Source organism: Abramis brama (genome assembly GCF_963993115.1).
Source record: "Abramis brama genome assembly, chromosome: 19".
In the NCBI taxonomy this organism is placed as follows: domain Eukaryota; kingdom Metazoa; phylum Chordata; class Actinopteri; order Cypriniformes; family Leuciscidae; genus Abramis; species Abramis brama.
Genome location: NC_139981.1, coordinates 29,149,554 through 29,167,165, shown reverse-complemented (window position 1 = coordinate 29,167,165; position 17,612 = coordinate 29,149,554). Strand labels below are relative to the sequence as shown.

Below are 17,612 nucleotides of genomic sequence, written 5' to 3'. Positions count from 1 at the left end.
TCGGCATCTATAGGATATATGCTTAGTTCTTTGATCCTAGTACTTAAGCTTCATTGAGCATGTTCTGTCAAGTGTTTTATCTCTCACAAAACCCAAAGAAACTGTGCGAAATGCCTCAGTCTGCATGTGGGCTAACAGATGATGTTTCTCCTGTGACTGAAACTTAATTAAAAGCACTAATTGACCACTGTTCATTTCCCCCACATTCCCTCACCATACCCTCCTGCAGTAAGTCAAGGAGCTCCCTACAACCCAGATGGTCAACCCATGGGAGGCTTCGTGATGGACGGCCAGCAGCACATGGGAATCAGACCACCTGGTAAGACCTTGGCGTGTCGTCTTCTCCTCTGACATCTCCCACCTTCCCACAAGCCCCCCATCACTACCTCCTTCTCAGACTGACTCTGAGACCCTTGGCTAGCACAGGTGTGGTCCAATGCATTATACCCCTTTGTCCCTTCATGTTTCCTTTCTTAGACTTTTGCTTTCTAATAACCATCTTCACATAATTTGCTCTCCTCTCTGAATCTAAGTCTGTTCCACCCTGTGCAACTGGTCACTGTTGCTAATCACTCATTCCCTCCCACCTCACCAGTTAAACTGCTGGATTTGTCCAAAGTCAGGCTTCCTTCCAACCTTTGAATGCATTATTGTATTTTTTTATTTATTTTTTTTACTTATATTGTCTTATTTGTACTAGATGGTGTTCTTCTCTTTTCTTTTAATAAACGGGGATTGTGCTTTTGTTTCTTGACCTCCTGTCTCTGAGCTGTTGTCTGTTTATTTTCTCATCTTTCGGCATCTTCTTCTTCGATTGTTTTCTCTCCTTCTAGGGCCTATGAGTGGGATGGGCATGAATATGGGCATGGAGGGACAATGGCACTACATGTAACCTTCTAGTTAACCAATCGCAAAGCAATGGGGGAAGTAAGTACAAAAGCAGGGTCACCAAGCATCCACATTGTTTTCAGCAATTCATTTGATTTGCTTTTATGAAATGGGACAGAAATGTCTCTTTTCCTCGAGACAACACACTGCTTTTTCCTGCTTACCAATACTAATATTTCTTGTTCTTGTGGGTGACTAGCTTCAATCAGGAGTTTGTGTGCTTGTGTGTGTGTGTGTGATCTTTGTCATATTTTCTTACTTATGAAATTTTTTGGCCATGTTACTAAACTGTGCATAGAGTCATATAGAAAGGGGAAATGAGTGTGGGCGAGAGAGAGAGCAGAGAGGAGGAATAGCTGTGTGGGGAAAGAGGCGAATGGAGGGTGGGGGGATTGAGATTGGGGTTTTGGTCGGAGAAAGGGAGGGGTGTGTTACCATAGCAACAGACTGATTGGCAAAATGTAAGCAGTCTGCAGCAGTGCAAGGAGAGAAAAGTGCATGTCCCCAAAGTGTCATAAATCTGTCTCCCTACAGTTGATGCATGAGTTACATTTATACACCAACCTGCGAGGCAACGCACAAAGAATCGCTCTCTCACCCCACAGACAAATACATAGCCACACATTTGGAAATTATGTCAGTCTTGCCTGGAATGTTTTAGGTGGAGCTGCTTCTATCGACCCTGACTTTGGTCCACTATTTTCTTGTCTGTCTTTCCTAATAGGATTACTAATGGCAAAGGCAGGGGAGATGAAGGAGTGCAAAATGGAGGTGTGCACAGCAGGGTACACAGCTTAGTCCAGCCTAATTGACTATATCCAAATTAAATATGCCATCACAAGCGGTGTGACAAATGGATTTGACTTATTCAGTATACAAAAATAGCGATCATTAATGCAGCCAAGCACAGAATGCCTCTGTTGTCAAAGATACTCTCTACTTGACTGTCTTTAACCGAGAGACATGGGCTGATAACACAAGCTCTGTGCTTTAAACGTCACGTCCACGCTTTGTGTGCATATCTAAACACTGAGAGTGTTTCCCGGTGTCCAAATGGCTGCTTACAGCAGCTGCCGTAGTTCCCAGAAGACATGTGAGAAACCTGCTTTAAACAGCCTCAATTTGCTTGCCGAATTCTGTAATTGGGCCGCGTGTGGAATCTTAGATGAGATGGGTTGAGGGGAAAAAGAGAGCGAGCGAGAGGGGGAAATGAGGAAAGAAAGGAGGCAGAGTGTGACAGAAATATGTCGCCATGGTGAAGAATGCCTGGTCTTTATTGCTTCATCACTGAAAATTCCTAGCTTGTCTAATTTAAATATTGTTACTATAGTTTCTAGGTCAATTAAATGTAAGTGATGTGTTTTATACTTCGCGACCAATTAAATTAATAGGTTATTACAAAAAACGTTATCTTATTTGATTAAGAGACGAAGGCTTCATTATATTTTATAAGCAATTTTCATTAGTTGAGGAATTCTCCTCAAGGCGAGATTAAGCAGTTATTTGCTGGGAAGTCCAAAGACCTGAAATTAAGGTGTTCCAAGCAGTCACACTGCAACATTACTTAAAACCAAAGCCAATTAAACCTACTTAGCAAAGCGTTATGCTTTCTGCCCATGACGATTATAGAGCTTATAGCTCTCCGAAACAATACACCTGTCAGCGTGGATAAAGCCTGGCTACTCAAGCAGAAGAGGGCGAGCCTTTGATAAACGAGGGAACGACTGTTTTATGACCATTTCCCCCTGTACCATTCTTTGTGTTTCTTCAACAAAATTAGCCAAGGGTGGCCAAAAAAAATTTCATTTTAATTTCAAGACAATAGTGAACGCAGAGCATTAATTATGGGCATATGGACAAAAATGTTGCCCTCCCCGTCCAAAGCTGGTATGCTTTGGTGAGCTGGAAGCTCTGCTGGAGACTCCTTTGTCTGAAATTTCATTCCTCCCATTCATTAAGCAGAAGTTTGTTAACCTTTTGCAGGGTCAAGGTACCCATTTTTCTGCTCTGAACTTTTACTTTTAGGGGGGAATGGGTCTTCAGGGGTTTGGCTCCTGTATTGTCTATGTCAAACATCCCCTGTTGATTTGGTCCCATGGCACCTCTGAAAATAGACAGGCAAGGAACTCAATGTATTGATTGACTTATTAAGTGAAAAACCACATTTGCAACGTGTGCCCTTTTCACGTCCGAGTATTGCTTTTCTGATAGAGTGGATGTTTTCCTTCCTCACTAAACAACATGTACAAGGATTGAAATCAAATACAGCTGATGACCCCTCAAAAGCTTGGGTCAGGCCTTTAGTAGTAAATAACTGCAGGGGCATACAAATTACCACTCCACATGCTAGTGCAAAACACCAACCATTATATATGTCATTCTAAAGCTGAAACCTAAAGACCTATAATCAGAATAATAACAAAAGGGCTGTTTTAACTTGAGGTTGATTTGTTGCTTTGTATTGCCGCTGTCACAGGGTTAGTGGCCTTTCTGCTCGTGGCACGTGCACGCACCCAGGTGAGGCCTCTCAAGTGACGGCCTTTGTAAATTTTCACCTTTCGTCTCTAATTTAAGCACAATGGTGCCGTTTCTCTGAGGGGCTCTCAGAGCGAGCCACAGACCTTTGCTCATTGTGTTTAAAGTGAGATAAGTGAGGGGAGAACGTAGAATAAAGGCATGGCTTATTTTACCTCATTTGTCATTGTTGTGGCTTCCTCTGGCATAAAGACTTGGCCCGTGCTTAGGACAAACGGCAGTTCATTTCCACCTATGTGCCATTTAGTGTTAGACTTTACATTTGTATTATTTCAATAATACAACCAACATGTAATGACAATTTTAAGATACAGTAAAATTATTGGTGATTGTCCTGTAATTAAATAAAGGCACATCATAGTCACTATTATCCAGTGGGGAGCCACTCATATAGATTTCATCATAGCGTTGTTCTCTGAGATGAATATAAAATGAGCAAATTAAGCTTAACAACAGCTACATATCAGCTTTCTGGTTGACCTTAGTGAAGGACAACCTTCCAGTTGACTAGTCGGGTATGACCGTGGCAGATTCCAGACCTGATGGATACGGCACTGAGTACAGATCCCTGGTGCATGCAGCAGCAAAGTGCTGTGTTCAGGCCAGTGAGTTAGTCCCTAGAGAGCCACCCTCTCCCAATACACAGATTCCTCTTCTAGTCTCTTCCCATTCATTACAGAGGACAGTCCTCCCTCGAAGGCTTCTCTTACAACCACATGACTCGTATGTTTTCTGGTGCTGTGATTGTAGAGCCAGATCTTTCTTGTGAAAGAAAACTGTCGGCTTGATGACCTCCCAAACATAATATAGATAACGTTATGTCGGACTATTACAAATGCATCATCAATAATCACTGTGATCTTCTGCTTTGTTCCCCCTAGGACTACAAGGCATGCCAGGGGATTACCTGTCACACAGTGGCCCAGTGGGTATGGCTATGGGGCAACCAGGCTACAGCGCCTCCCAGATGCCCCACCACCCTGCTCAGTTGCGGCACGGCCCTCCCATGCGTTCCTACATCCCTGGACACCCCCACCACCCAGCGATGTTAATGCACGGAGGACCGCCACACCCTGCCATGCCCATGTCAGCCTCTAGCCCCCCTATGTTCAATCCAGGAGACCCTAACATGGGAGGACAATTCATGGACATCCATGCCCAGTAATTTACTAAAACGGATTCTTTAAATGACTGTGATGGACAGATGAGGAGCTGCGATTGGTTTTTCTGGGGCTTGCGAAGCACCGATTACATACTGACTTGCTACAGAGACTGAGGAGCTTGCATCTTGGCTATAGATTCGGACCAAGAAAGAAGCAGATTTCTGTATACTATGGGACACTTTAAAAGGAGGTGCCCTTTGCTTAGACACAAAAAAGAAAGAGAGAGAAAGAGAGAGAGAGCAAGAGAGAAAGATTGAATTTATTACTATATCAGCCTCTAAAGGGGAGGGATGAGGACATACTGTATACTGTTGTAAAATTGCATTGGACTTTCATAAGAACTGGGAAAAAAGTATTGTAAATGCTATCGTATTGTTCTGCATATTATGCTGTTTCTAATAGATTTTTTTTAAAAAGGATGTGAACTTTTTTTCTTTCCACACTATGTGTGTGCCATCTCCATAGACTTTTGGCCTACTCCATAAATCACTTTGCGTTTAAACGAGAAAAAAAAAATATATGTGAATAAATCAATTCTTCATTGAATACATGTTTGCCAGGCCAATTTTTTTTTTTTTTTTTTTTTTGTCCTGTGGGAGGGCGGATTTTCCAAGACTCATCATGGCCTTAGGAAGAAACTGAGTGAAATCCACCTGTCTGAGCCACATCCTCCTGTCTTTCAGGAGGTCTCCATTTTGCATTCCCAATTTATACATCATAATGGAACTGGCCCCATCACCATTGGAACCAATGAAAATTATTTTCACTTACCTTTACTGGATGTGTGAGAAGCTGAATGTGAAGAACAAGCATGTGTGAATGACTTTGTGTGTGTGTGTGTGTGTGTGTGTGTGTGTGCGTGTGTGTGTGTGTGTGTGCGTGTGTGTGTGTGTGTGTGTGTGTGTGTGTGTGTGTGTGTGTGTGTGTGTGTGTGTGTGTGTGTGTGTGTGAAGCCAACCCATCACACTTTCAGAGTTTAAGTTATAAATGGGATTTGGGATTCATGCTTTTGATTAAGCAAACCTGTTTTTTGGGGGGATATTGGTTTAACTTGTTGCTATCACTTGTTTGAATTTTGAAGAGTTTATGTATACATTGTAAATGAATAAATTTTGTGTAAAAAGAGGGGAACATGAGCTATTTTCATATATTTGAGGATTCCTGGCCTGGTTTGATTTTAGGAGTGTTTCATTTTTGACACTTTAGGTTTACTGAATATAACCTTCAGGTTTTGTCTGGCTGTCACACATATACTACAAATCCTTTAAAAAAATTGGGCAATTTAATTTCCTTTTTTTGTTTTCAGCTACAAAATAAAAGTGTAGTTTCCCTCAACATTAACCCCCATTAGATAGGCTTTTTTAATCCTGAAGATTTTCAAAATGGTTCTATTATTCATTAGCCAATGTTCATTTTAATTTGATTGGCAGTTTTTTTTTTTTTTTTTTTTTTGTTAATTTTGATAACCACATTACATGATTTTCCCACCCTTAGTAATGAATCCAAAATTAAACAACTTGATCTAATTTCCCAAACTATTACACTCATTTGTGATATGAGCAAGACATAAACCTAGAGCTTATGTTTGTGCTTGAATCAAACTTTATGTGTCTATAAGCCACCTATATTTTTTTAGCCAGGGATCATAATTTGAGACTTTTATAGGCCTACAGGCTTATCCCATCTAAAATCTTTGGGTCACACTTTTCAGAGTAATTAAGTTCTGAGTAACAGAAATGAACAAGAAGTTATTATTTTATGTGCTGCATGTAATTTTTTTTTATTATTATTTTTTATTATTATTAATTATAATAACACATGAGTTACAAGAACACTGTAATGTAAAAAAAAATGAACATGGTCTGAACATGAGGCTTGGCCTACAGGTTTATTCCATCTAAAATCTTTGGGTCACACCTTTCAGAGAAAGGTGCAGTGTCCACAGAGTAATTATGTTCTGGGTAACCCAAATAAATTAACAGGGAGTTATTATTTTAAGAGTTGCATGTAATTACACATTTTGTTGTAATTAATTATAATAACACATAAGTTACAAGAACACGTTAATGTAAAGTGTGAATATGGTCCGAGGCGCTAATGCACAAGGTGAGTCCAACTTTTTAAAAGAAAGGGCAACATATATCACACGTCGTAAAGCAGAATGAAATTGACGACGTTTGTTACTGGAAAATCAACTTTCGTACATTTGCTAATGTGCAACAAATGTGCGGCCCGTTCGAAGAACCGAGGCTCAAACGGGGGGCTAGATGAGGTGGAGGGACGGATAAAGGAAGAATTATCCCCCGTTTAACATTAAAATTCATTTAGATAAAATTGCCACAAACACTTAAATGGGAAGATTAGTTCCCCCTCACGCCTTATTTCACTCACTCAATGGCTCCGTCAAGAGCGCTTGAAACGGCATTATCCAGGCTATGGCTGTTTCCAAGCTACCCGCTAAAACCGACCGCTTAAATAATTCTAAATCAGACACAACTAATCGAAATGTATGTTTACGATGGATTCGACAAGACGACGTCAGGGAAATGTGCTATGTTCTTGTGGGAATACTGAAAAACTTACCCAGCTTGTACGGGTGGTGCCAGGTTAAACTACACTCCCATAATAAATCAATAAGTTCCCTTTCGCAAACCCGTCTTTCAGTTTTCTAACGCCATTGTATTTTTATTACCTTCTCTTTGCCGAATGTTTTGCTCTCAAGCAACGCGGAACACAGGCGACGGTTTAATGACACCGTTTCAGCTCCTCAGATTTGAATTCCTCAACCATTCACCATTCAGTGCTCTGGAGACGCGGGCGGAGATAAATCCCATGTTTGACTGCCATCTTTAGGGGATCTGGAAAACTGTCCTTCAGGGGCATATTTAATATCTTGAAGTTTATCCAGGGATTTCATTATGGACTGAAATGGTGAATTACTAAATTATATATATATATATAAAAAAAAACATTTTTGATAATTTTATGTACAATTAAAGGAGCTAACTTTTAGTGTTTTGTCACACTTTAGCCTATATGTTTGTTACCATAGCTAGCCCAAGTAGGTTAATATTAATGTACAATATGTAGCATTAATATTAATATTCATTATGTTGCCTATGTCATATTTAATCTTTTTTGGAGCACCCATTGTCTATTGTTGTTGTTGGAATTAATTATTTTAATGTGTTGGCTAAAATATGAAGGCTAACAGTAATAGGCTACGTGTATAATAAGCGTAGCGTAGCTTTATATAGCCTATAGTTACTGCCAACGCACAGCTAAGCTAAACCGTAGCTATATCAAATATATAAATTTTAGTAGACCTATCAAACATCATGGCCTACTGAACATTAGTTTAGAAAGATCAGTTTTCTGTTAATTCTGTTCTGTTCTCACTTACTCACTGGGTATAAGCAAGTTTCCTAATGAGCGTTTCGTGACCTTTGCAAATGAACATGATTATTGATTTTCTTCATTTAACCGCAGTCAAAGACATATAACGACGACGCCTTTTCCATCTGTTGTTTAAGAAGAAAGAAGAAAGCTTTTATCTGGCTTTGACCACATACTGAACTCTGTGAGTAATGACTGAAAGAAATTTGTTCCATAAGCACAGAGGTGCCCAAACAGGACTTTCTGCCTCCCATAAAGAGCAGCATGGGCTGGGCTGTTGCATGTTTCTGTCATCTGTACTCTGTACTCGAGTAGTTTTGCTTCAGTTTGAAAACTTTCACAAAGGGTCATGTGTCTTCGCAGCACGCAGGCAGTGGCAGTGGCAGATGCAAATGTGGTCCACTCTCCATTCATTGGTCATGTTTGTCCACTGCTCCATGAAGTGTGTGTGTGTGTGTGTGTGTGGTGGGGGTGGACCCTACTTTATGGGGACAAACTGTCCTCACGAAATCCTTGTCCTTGTGGGGGATTTTTTTTAGTCCACATGAGGAAAACAGCTTATAAATCATATATATATACTAAGTGATGTTTTTGAAAATGTAATAATGCAGAGAGTTTTCTATAATGTGTGGTTTAGGGGTAGGGTTAGTTTAAGGGGATAGAATATACAGTTTGTACAGTATAAAAATCATTATGTCTATTTAGAGTCCCCATGAAAACACGACGTGTGTGTGTGTGTGTGTGTGTGTGTGTGTGTGAGAGAGAGAGAGAGAGAGAGAGAGAGAGAGAGAGAGACAGAGAGAGAGAGAGAGAGAGAGAGAGAGAGAGAGAGAGAGAGAGACAGACTTTTTGTATGTTAGTGAGAAATACCGCAGAAACAAAACATAAGCACAATAACATTGTTCCACACTGTATTAATTATTTTACTTGCAAATGCAACATGAATAAGTCTTAAATAATAATAACTATAATACAAATCGATGTAGCCTACTTATAAATATATATTTATTTAAACCACTGAGGTTATAGCCTAAAACAAATCATAATTTTACAGTATTGCAAGCACTTGCAATGCAGTTGTAATCAATACAATGCAAGAATGAAAGTGTTGTAAGACCAAGCAACATTTCACGTTGTTCAAGTAAAGTAGCTATTTAACATTATTTTTACGATATAGTAAATAGTTTATGTCACTTTCTTTTTAACTAACCGAATCAAATCATGCTTTTTAGTTTCTTGTTTATTTTGAAGGTCTCACAGACGATCAATTTAAAATATACATTTCGGCAATCACACCATAAAACCCAAAACAAATGAACAATAGCCTAAATAGATGAACAGTCAGGTCGATTTATATAAAATTGCAAGACCAATAAATAGAATTATGAGAAAGCGATGCCTGGTGTGTCTGTATGATATTGCAACTTTGTTTCACTAACGTCTCAAGCGTGTTACCACATAGAATAATGTTATGTGGCAGCTGGTGGACTATAACAGAGAGAAGTCTGGAGAAAAGAGATGGACTGTCCAAAACTGCAGGGCCATTTTGGATGTCATCTGTTTCCTTGGTGACTTCGCCCACCCCTGAAAGCCCCTGGGCTCCAGGATTGTTGGAGAGAAACGCGCTATTTTCTGCACTATCATCTATCACTGTCAGCACGTAATGATTCCCCTCGCAGCTCCTTATTGATGTTTGTAATTGCATTATCTCATAAGGGGGTGATCAATGAAAGCGGGCTGCTTTCGGGGGTCAGAGGATGCAGGATTGCTTTCTTGTCCGTTCAATTCAATAAGCGCTTATTATACAGCTTCGTACTCCACAATTAAAGAAAAAAAATATTTGATACACAGAATAGAGAATAGCTGTTTTTTGTGTAACCTCGTAAAAACAAACAGTATAAAAATGATGAACAGCATTTCGACATAATTACTACATTTTTTTACGTACGTAAAGAGCACAAAATAAAATTTTTAAATAAGGTTTGGAATAGACTGTTTATGAGGACTGGACGCACGAAAAAGCCTATTTATTGTTTGTGCCAGAACGGACTTGAAGAATATATTTAAACACACCAAGTGACTTCTGTTTCCCCCATCAAAGTGCACTTGCTGGTTTAAAGAAATTGAGTCCAAAATAAAGCACGCAAATTAAGCAATAATGTAGTGTTTGAGCTTCCAGAGGGAGAGCTGGTAAGCCACGAAGCAAACACATGCGTCCTTTGCCATGCATGACGAACAATAGTAGCAACACATGAAGAGACATGAGAATGATTTATCAATAAGCCTGCATGTACTAGAAATAATAATAATAAAAAACATATAATTATTTTAATCTGTTTTTATTTTATTGTGTGTGTGTGTGTGTAGTTGTTTTGAATGGCGACAACGCCATAGGACAAAATATCCATATATTTATTTATTTATTTATTTATTTATTTACTGATGTAAAACTTAAGCTCTTATGGCACAGAAGAGCTGCTGACATCGGATAATAATATAGGTATTAATAGGTTCCTGCAAATACAATGACGCGTACGTTGGAAAAGTGTCTCTAAATGTGAAAGTTGTTACATATACAGACATTATTACTATTACACTGTAAAACATATTTGAATTATTTATCACAACTTTTTTTCTTTTGTCAAATCAACTTAGATAATTAATATGGTTCAGATAACATAATACTTAGAGCTTTAAACCAATATCCATTGCATTAACTCACATTTTTAATTTCAAAGAACACAAAATTTTAAGGCAAGCATCTTACTTTTTTTAAGTTAAACCAACAATCTTTTTTTACAGTGTATTATTATTATTAATTCGTGGGAAATGTGGTAGGCTACTCATTCGTCTGTCTAAATGGCAAAAGTAGGCTAAGGAGCGCTGCTATGTTACAATCGGGGCATCGTGCAACAGAACCGCGTAGTATCTCTGAACCGCTCTCTCACTTTCTCTCTCGATCACTATCAAGGTCACCACGGCTGCAGCTTACGAAGGACAAGAGCCGGCAAAGCAGCCTCGGATGTCAGGGAAAGGTGCGCCAGCCCGGCTCCCATCTTCACCTGCTGAGATCCGATCCAATAATAGCCGTTGTGTGTTAGGCTTTAATGAGAGCTCACCGACCCCCACCTGCCCAAAAGTCTCGATGAATGCCAAAACGCACTCAGCAGCATCATCTCTCCGCTCTCTTTTATGTTATGAGGTATTATGTTTCGCTTACAATAACCACTTATGTTCTCTCTTCGCTTTGATCCCGGTGAGACAGTGAAGTATATGCATCTGCTGTTGGGGGCGAAAGATAAACACAACACACATTCAAAGAGCAAACTAAAAGAGCCTATCAAGTTATGAGAACTTTTGCACGATTGCGGAAGTGAAGTAATATTATTTTAGAAATAGAAAAATATTGTTCTATAGCATTTCAACAAAATATATAATTAAAGGCTACTACTGATTCAGCGAGCAAATACAGAAACTCACACTGAGTTGAAAGTAGCACACGCACCTATACGGAAATATATTAACGAATGCATTCTACTTACTTTGTAATAATAAATTATTATAATGTTATTTTATCTCTTACACCGCTTTATTAGTATAAGGTTGTGTTTGTCGCAATACCCTTGAAGCAATTAATCACAATATTCCATTGGAAATAATTATTTAGAGTGTCTTAATATGCAATTGCTATATGCAAATCAACAAATCTGTGAAGATAAATCATCCAATGAAGACAAAAATCCTATTATTAATTTCATTTTAAGTCGGTATGAATGCAGAGACCTCTTGAGAGAAACTTTGATACAGTATTAAATCCCTGTGTGTCACATGACTGAAACCGAAGGTGAAAAGGTCACGACTACTTTAGGTAAATATGTGAGCTGCAAGTTGAGACAAGGCAGAGAGTCACAAATTCCACTCGCATAGCAGAAGAGTGATAAACCTCTGACCCGAGGCCAGTGGCCTCCTCATTTATTTATTTTCGGAGGCTGTAATTCGGTCTATGGGAACGTGTCTTTTTGATGTGCCAGTTTTGCTGCAAGAATCTGATGGACAACGAGCCAAGAATGACCAAAACCGATACATCAAAAAGAACCATTCAATATTACATTACTGAATTACAGTAGTCTATTATAATAGTCTTCTTTTCAGTTTGAATAGGCTAACCTATACATCATGGTAACACTCGAAAATTAATCAGTGGATTGCCATATCGGTGAATGAAATATTAATAATAACAATATTACTACATTGCTACACTTTGATTAATTATAACATTTTCTTTTTTTTTAAATAGCCTATTGAAGACACTTCATTTTCATAAACACTTAAAAAATGTTCAAGGAAAAATAATAAATGCAGTATAGTGACTTTTTTGAGAAATTAGAGGTTTATACTTGGGATACTTGGGTCTCGTTGACCTTAATATAACCGACTTTTTTTTTATTAAAAAGTCAAAATATCTGATATAATTTTTTTTTACATAAAATAAAAATTCTGATCATACACAGTTATGAGGGTCTATCCTTGCAGATATCATTACCTGTTTTATAATTTTCTTTGTCACTTGACAATATAATGACTCCTTGCATGTTGGTCAAGAAATAATAATAATAATCAAGCAGTGAAGCATACAATTATATATACATATTTATATAATATATATATTTATATATATATAAACCCTAAAATTGTCCCAGCAGGCATTGAGTTTTTGTCTTGACGCGTTGGTCTGCTTTTCTTTGTGCTCTGGGCTGATTCTCTAGTAATGCTGTAAATGAAACAGTTGTTTATTCACACATCAAGCTCCGTTTTAAGACAACCATTTCCTAATGATGAATTAAATCCGGTAGCGATCTCAAAGTAACACCCAGAGTGTATATGTGCCTTACAGCGCGCATAATTATCAGCCACACATCCGTGGCGGGTTAAAAAATGTCAGCAAGAAGCTCTCTCACCTTGTCAGTTTTTCCGAAGTTGCGTGTTTTCACTTTCCCACCCTGAAGCCGTCGTGCGTGAATCAGACGCCGATATACTTTGTTATTGTTGTTGCAGTGAAGAAGCGCGCGCAAATCCACAGGATGGTCTCAGAAAATGTATTCGCACTTTTCATTAAGTAAACCTAATTATACGTTTTGGTATGCAGCTGTTTTTACTTTTAATCAACGGGAGTCATTTTCACACTTTATCACACTTGTAAACACCGTGAAAGCGCGGATAAACTATTATTTAGATAGAATGCAAATTCCTCAAGGGTGAAATAGACAGTGATATATTCAAGACACGTATAAAACAATCATAGACGGCTGTATTTCTTTGTGCAGCTTCATATCATTAACATGCAATAGGCTGTATAATCGTGTTATAAGTTATTATCGTTAGTAGAGCAGACTTTTTAGCGTGATTGACATCTCATTATAACAGTTTTTGCAGAGGCATCAAATAAAATAGATTATCCTGCTGGCTCATTCATGCATCCTATTGAAAATCTTTATATTTATCCATTTATTCATCTGCTTTGTTTTCTTTTCAGTCATCTCTCACTGTAAGCTTACTGCTTCAGTACGAATATTTAGCTTTTTTTAACGCTTTGCAATGTCTGGTTGTGAATGGGGCGTTAGAGCATGTGACAGGCCGCAAGTTTATACCAGTAGGACTGTTTATTTTACACAAGCATTTTAAGGCGCACCCATTCAGGCAACGCAGGGATGGGCACTTGGCTGGATTACCATCTTAGCTGCCATGGTGTCATGATGCCAAAATATTACAACGACTGGGAAAGAATTTACCCAAATCAAAAATATGCAGACTTTTGGAGCACTTGAAGTAACATGCTTGCATGTCTTTGTATTACATGTAGAGAAAGGGACCCGGTTACACTAATAGAAGCTTGCAGAGGTCTTAATCCTGAACCCAAAGCCACGCTTTCTGCTGTGTAGTTTATGGACCATAGACAGTTTATAAAGAGCAATGTAGTCTATCAGACTGGCTGACTGCCTCTGCACAAGAGATTCAGTTAGAAAGAGTGCTGTGGAGGTTTTCAGGTAACAGTGGGGAGCCCGTCGGCTACTTACCCTAAACCAAACATTAAAGCAAGTGGAAGAGCCTCTTCTACCTCTTTAAACTGAAAAGCAGAGGAGAACATGATAAATGGACGACGTGACTTGCTATGTATTGTTGTTTTGCTCCTGTGCCATTGTTAGAATTAATGGTACTCATTTCTAAAATTAATGAATTCATTCATATAATGTATTGATAGTGATCTTTTTTTCTTTTTTTTTCTGGTGGCACTTTATTTTGCAGTCATGTTCCGCATGTACTTACTATGTACCTAATATAGTAATTACACTGCAAAAAATGATATGATCAATTGTGACAACATATGTTTTTACATTGCTTTAACCCATCAAGGTATGTTAAGCAGCAGTTTTTATAAGTTGTACAAGATTCAACAACATTTTTAAGTCAGTTTAATGTAATTTAAGTTGAAATGACTTAAACATCCAAGTTTATTGTACAAAAAATTTAAGCCAGCAACTTTCTTTTTTTTTTTTTACAGTGTATAACTGGGTAATACCCAGTACTAATAAAAGTACTAAACCTGAACGTACCATATGTAACATATGTAACAAGGACACTGTCAAATAAAGTGTTACCGAAAGTTCTAAAAAAAAAAAAATTCTAGTTGTTACAAAGCTATAGTTTTCCCTGATCTCAAATCCCCTGTAATTCTCTGATTGACGTAATACTCCACGGTAATTAAACCTCTATACCTGTGGCAATATGTTGAAAAACCAATGAAGGATTAACTCAAGTGTGAGTAAGAGACAAAGTCATTGACGCGTGAGAAACAGAACGCCCAAATATTTGAGCTGATTCAAAGATGTGCCACCTCCATTCCTGCAACTGTTTATGTATGAGATAAATCCCTCTCCACTTAGATGTAGAGGAAACAAATCCATCTGATAAGGGACCCCTTTGCCCCGACCCCTCACACTTTACTTTGGACGAAGCTACACATTTAGCATAAAAGCTTTTAGTGCACCGTGCCACAGTTGAGGCAGGCTATTGTTAGGCTTTGTGATGGATTAGCCTGAGAATGTTAGTGTTACACGCTATAACATTTTTGAATTATTAGGGTTTGTAAAAGCAGGGTCATCGGCACTAAATGGATGTCAATGGGTAAAACACAACACGAAGATAAATAATAAGCGCTTTAAATGAGTAACCTGAGTTGCACCTCCGCAGATCCGGGATAAAAGCATTATTTGAACTGAAGGGTGTTGGCTAAAGGGTTAAGAGGACAGGCAAACCGCTCTAATGCTGCCAGGTGTTTCTGACTCAATTTTACATCCATCAGAGTCGTGTTTTATTTTAGTTCAATCCGGTACATCTTTGTTCTAGACTTATGTGGTGCTCTGGTGTTGTATTAAAATTACTTTCCCTTCCCTTACTACACGTTATCATTCATCTTCATCGGTTTCACCTGTGTTTCAGTGAGTTATGCTAATTTCTTATACATGGTAAAAGGATACCAATGTTTCTACAGTTTTAGTATGACATCATGAGAATTTCAGGCCAGTGCTCCAAAGTCTTTGTGGTGTAGGTTTTCTTTTCCATTATGGAAAAGAAAATACAGGTTCAGAAGCCTATTAAAGGGATTGATCACCCAAAAATGAAAATTAGCCCATGATTTACTCACCCTCAAGTCATCCTAGGTGTATATGACATTCTTCTTTCAGACGAATACAATCGGAGTTATATTTAAAAATGTCCTGGCTCTACCAAGCTTTATAATGGCAGTGAATGGTTGTTTCTGTTTTGAAGTCCAAAAAAGTGCATCTACCTGTCATAAAAGTGCATCTATCCATCATACAGTAAAAGTGCTCCACACTGCTCCGGGGGGTTAATAAAAGGCCTTCTGAAGTGAAGTGATGCGTTTGTGTAAGAAAAATATTCATATTCAAAACTTTATAAAGTAAAATAACTAGCTTCCAGCCAAAAGAACATACAGATTCGACTTAAGTCTAAGCGCAACTTATGCGAGTAATGTGACGCACTGCTGATATTTACGTACTACGCTACTTCCGACGTCATGAGTTGTGTAAGTTGCGGTTTAGGCATAAGTAGACTGCGTATGGCCGCTTGGCCGGAAGCTAGAATCCCCTCGGAGCCGTGTGGATTACTTTTATGATGGATAGATGCACTTTTATGATGGATAGATGCACTTTTATGACAGGTAGATGCACTTTTATGGACTTCAAAACAGAAACAGCCATTCACTGCCATTATAAAGCTTGGAAGAGCCAGGACATTTTTTAATATAACTCCGATTGTATTCATCTGAAAGAAGAATGTCATAGGATGACTTGAGGGTGAGTAAATCATGGGCTAATTTTCATTTTTGGGTGAACTATCCCTTTAAGTGGCATTTTAAGAAATGTGACTAGACGAATGCCACATTTTAGCCTTAGTATTTCAAATATTTCGAAAAGAAAATGCTGATGCAAAATTGCCTTTTCTCTCCCGTTCTCTCGTTGTGATGGTGTAGTCCATTCCCACTCTTGGGACAACAGACCTTGATTTTTCACTTACAGCAGCAGTTCAGTTTACCGATGAATTGTAGCTGGGTGCTAAACTGCGTCCGGGCCGCAGTCAATGTTTATGTCTACCAATCAACTGCAGTGTGCTTATGTTATATGGTATTATGGACACAGCAACCTTAAAACATGCCAGACGTATTCAGAGGGGTAGATTTATGACATGCTGAATTTCAGGAGCTCGCTGGAGATGTATGTGTGAGAGAGTGTTTGTTTTTTCTGTGAAGAAAACCTCTATTGTTTATTCTACATGTGCCTACAGATGATGGAGATTCTTATCTTGTACAGGTCGTAGGCTTTTATATTCTCATGAATGCATCTGTCCGTCCCTCACTCACGTCTTATTGTTTGATTTAAAATAAAATCAATGTTTATGATTAAATGCTCTAGTGAAATTGAGGCATGTTGAAAATCTGATTGCAAGCTCATGATGCATTTACAATCAGCAGACACTATATGAATAATGGAATTATTAAAAGATTGTTTTGAGAAATAATCAAAAGAATTAATACAACACAGACCAAGAGAGACATTACATTACAAATCATTAACAAATAGTGAGAATATGCTTGATAAATGCAAGATACACTGTGAACCAATTGCATATGTTCTTAAAAATCACTTATTTTAATTGGTAAAATTCTATTATTAGAATTGAAATTCTGCTAACTCTTGCTATAGAGCTGAAACTATGGTCACACATCATGAGAAAATAAGGTCACTGATTTATATATCAAACTTCCCATAAACAAATGAATAAGACTCAGAACCATTTAAAACTGATCACTCCCATTTCAAGTTATGTATCGTCACTTTTAATATATTAGCAAATATATATAATTTTATAATTATTTACAGCACTTTTAGTGCAGGTCCCTTGATAATCGTCTTTGTTAACCTTTGGATTTTTTGGAGACTGCATAATTTATTCATTATTATTCATTTTTTGACAACCATCTTTGTTGTCTATATGTAACACTTTGCTTATATATATTAGCCTATAAGGAATAAAAATAACACAATGTCAGTA

General features: G+C 38.1%; 1 protein-coding gene across 2 annotated transcripts in view; it reads left to right on the top strand.

Annotated features, from left to right (window-relative positions):
• Positions 1-5,518, top strand: part of meis1b (Meis homeobox 1 b) — a 63,711-nt gene extending 58,193 nt beyond the window's left edge. The window contains exons 11-13 of one of the 2 annotated variants that reach the window (XM_084092356.1): positions 230-319; positions 834-927; positions 4,305-5,518. In XM_084092356.1, coding sequence (XP_083948482.1) covers positions 230-319; positions 834-892 — 149 coding nt within the window. In that variant the 3' untranslated portion in view covers positions 893-927; positions 4,305-5,518. The remainder of the gene's footprint in view (positions 1-229; positions 320-833; positions 928-4,304) is intronic. The other variant, XM_084092357.1, reaches the window with a different exon arrangement.
• The last annotated feature ends 12,094 nt before the right edge of the window (positions 5,519-17,612 follow it).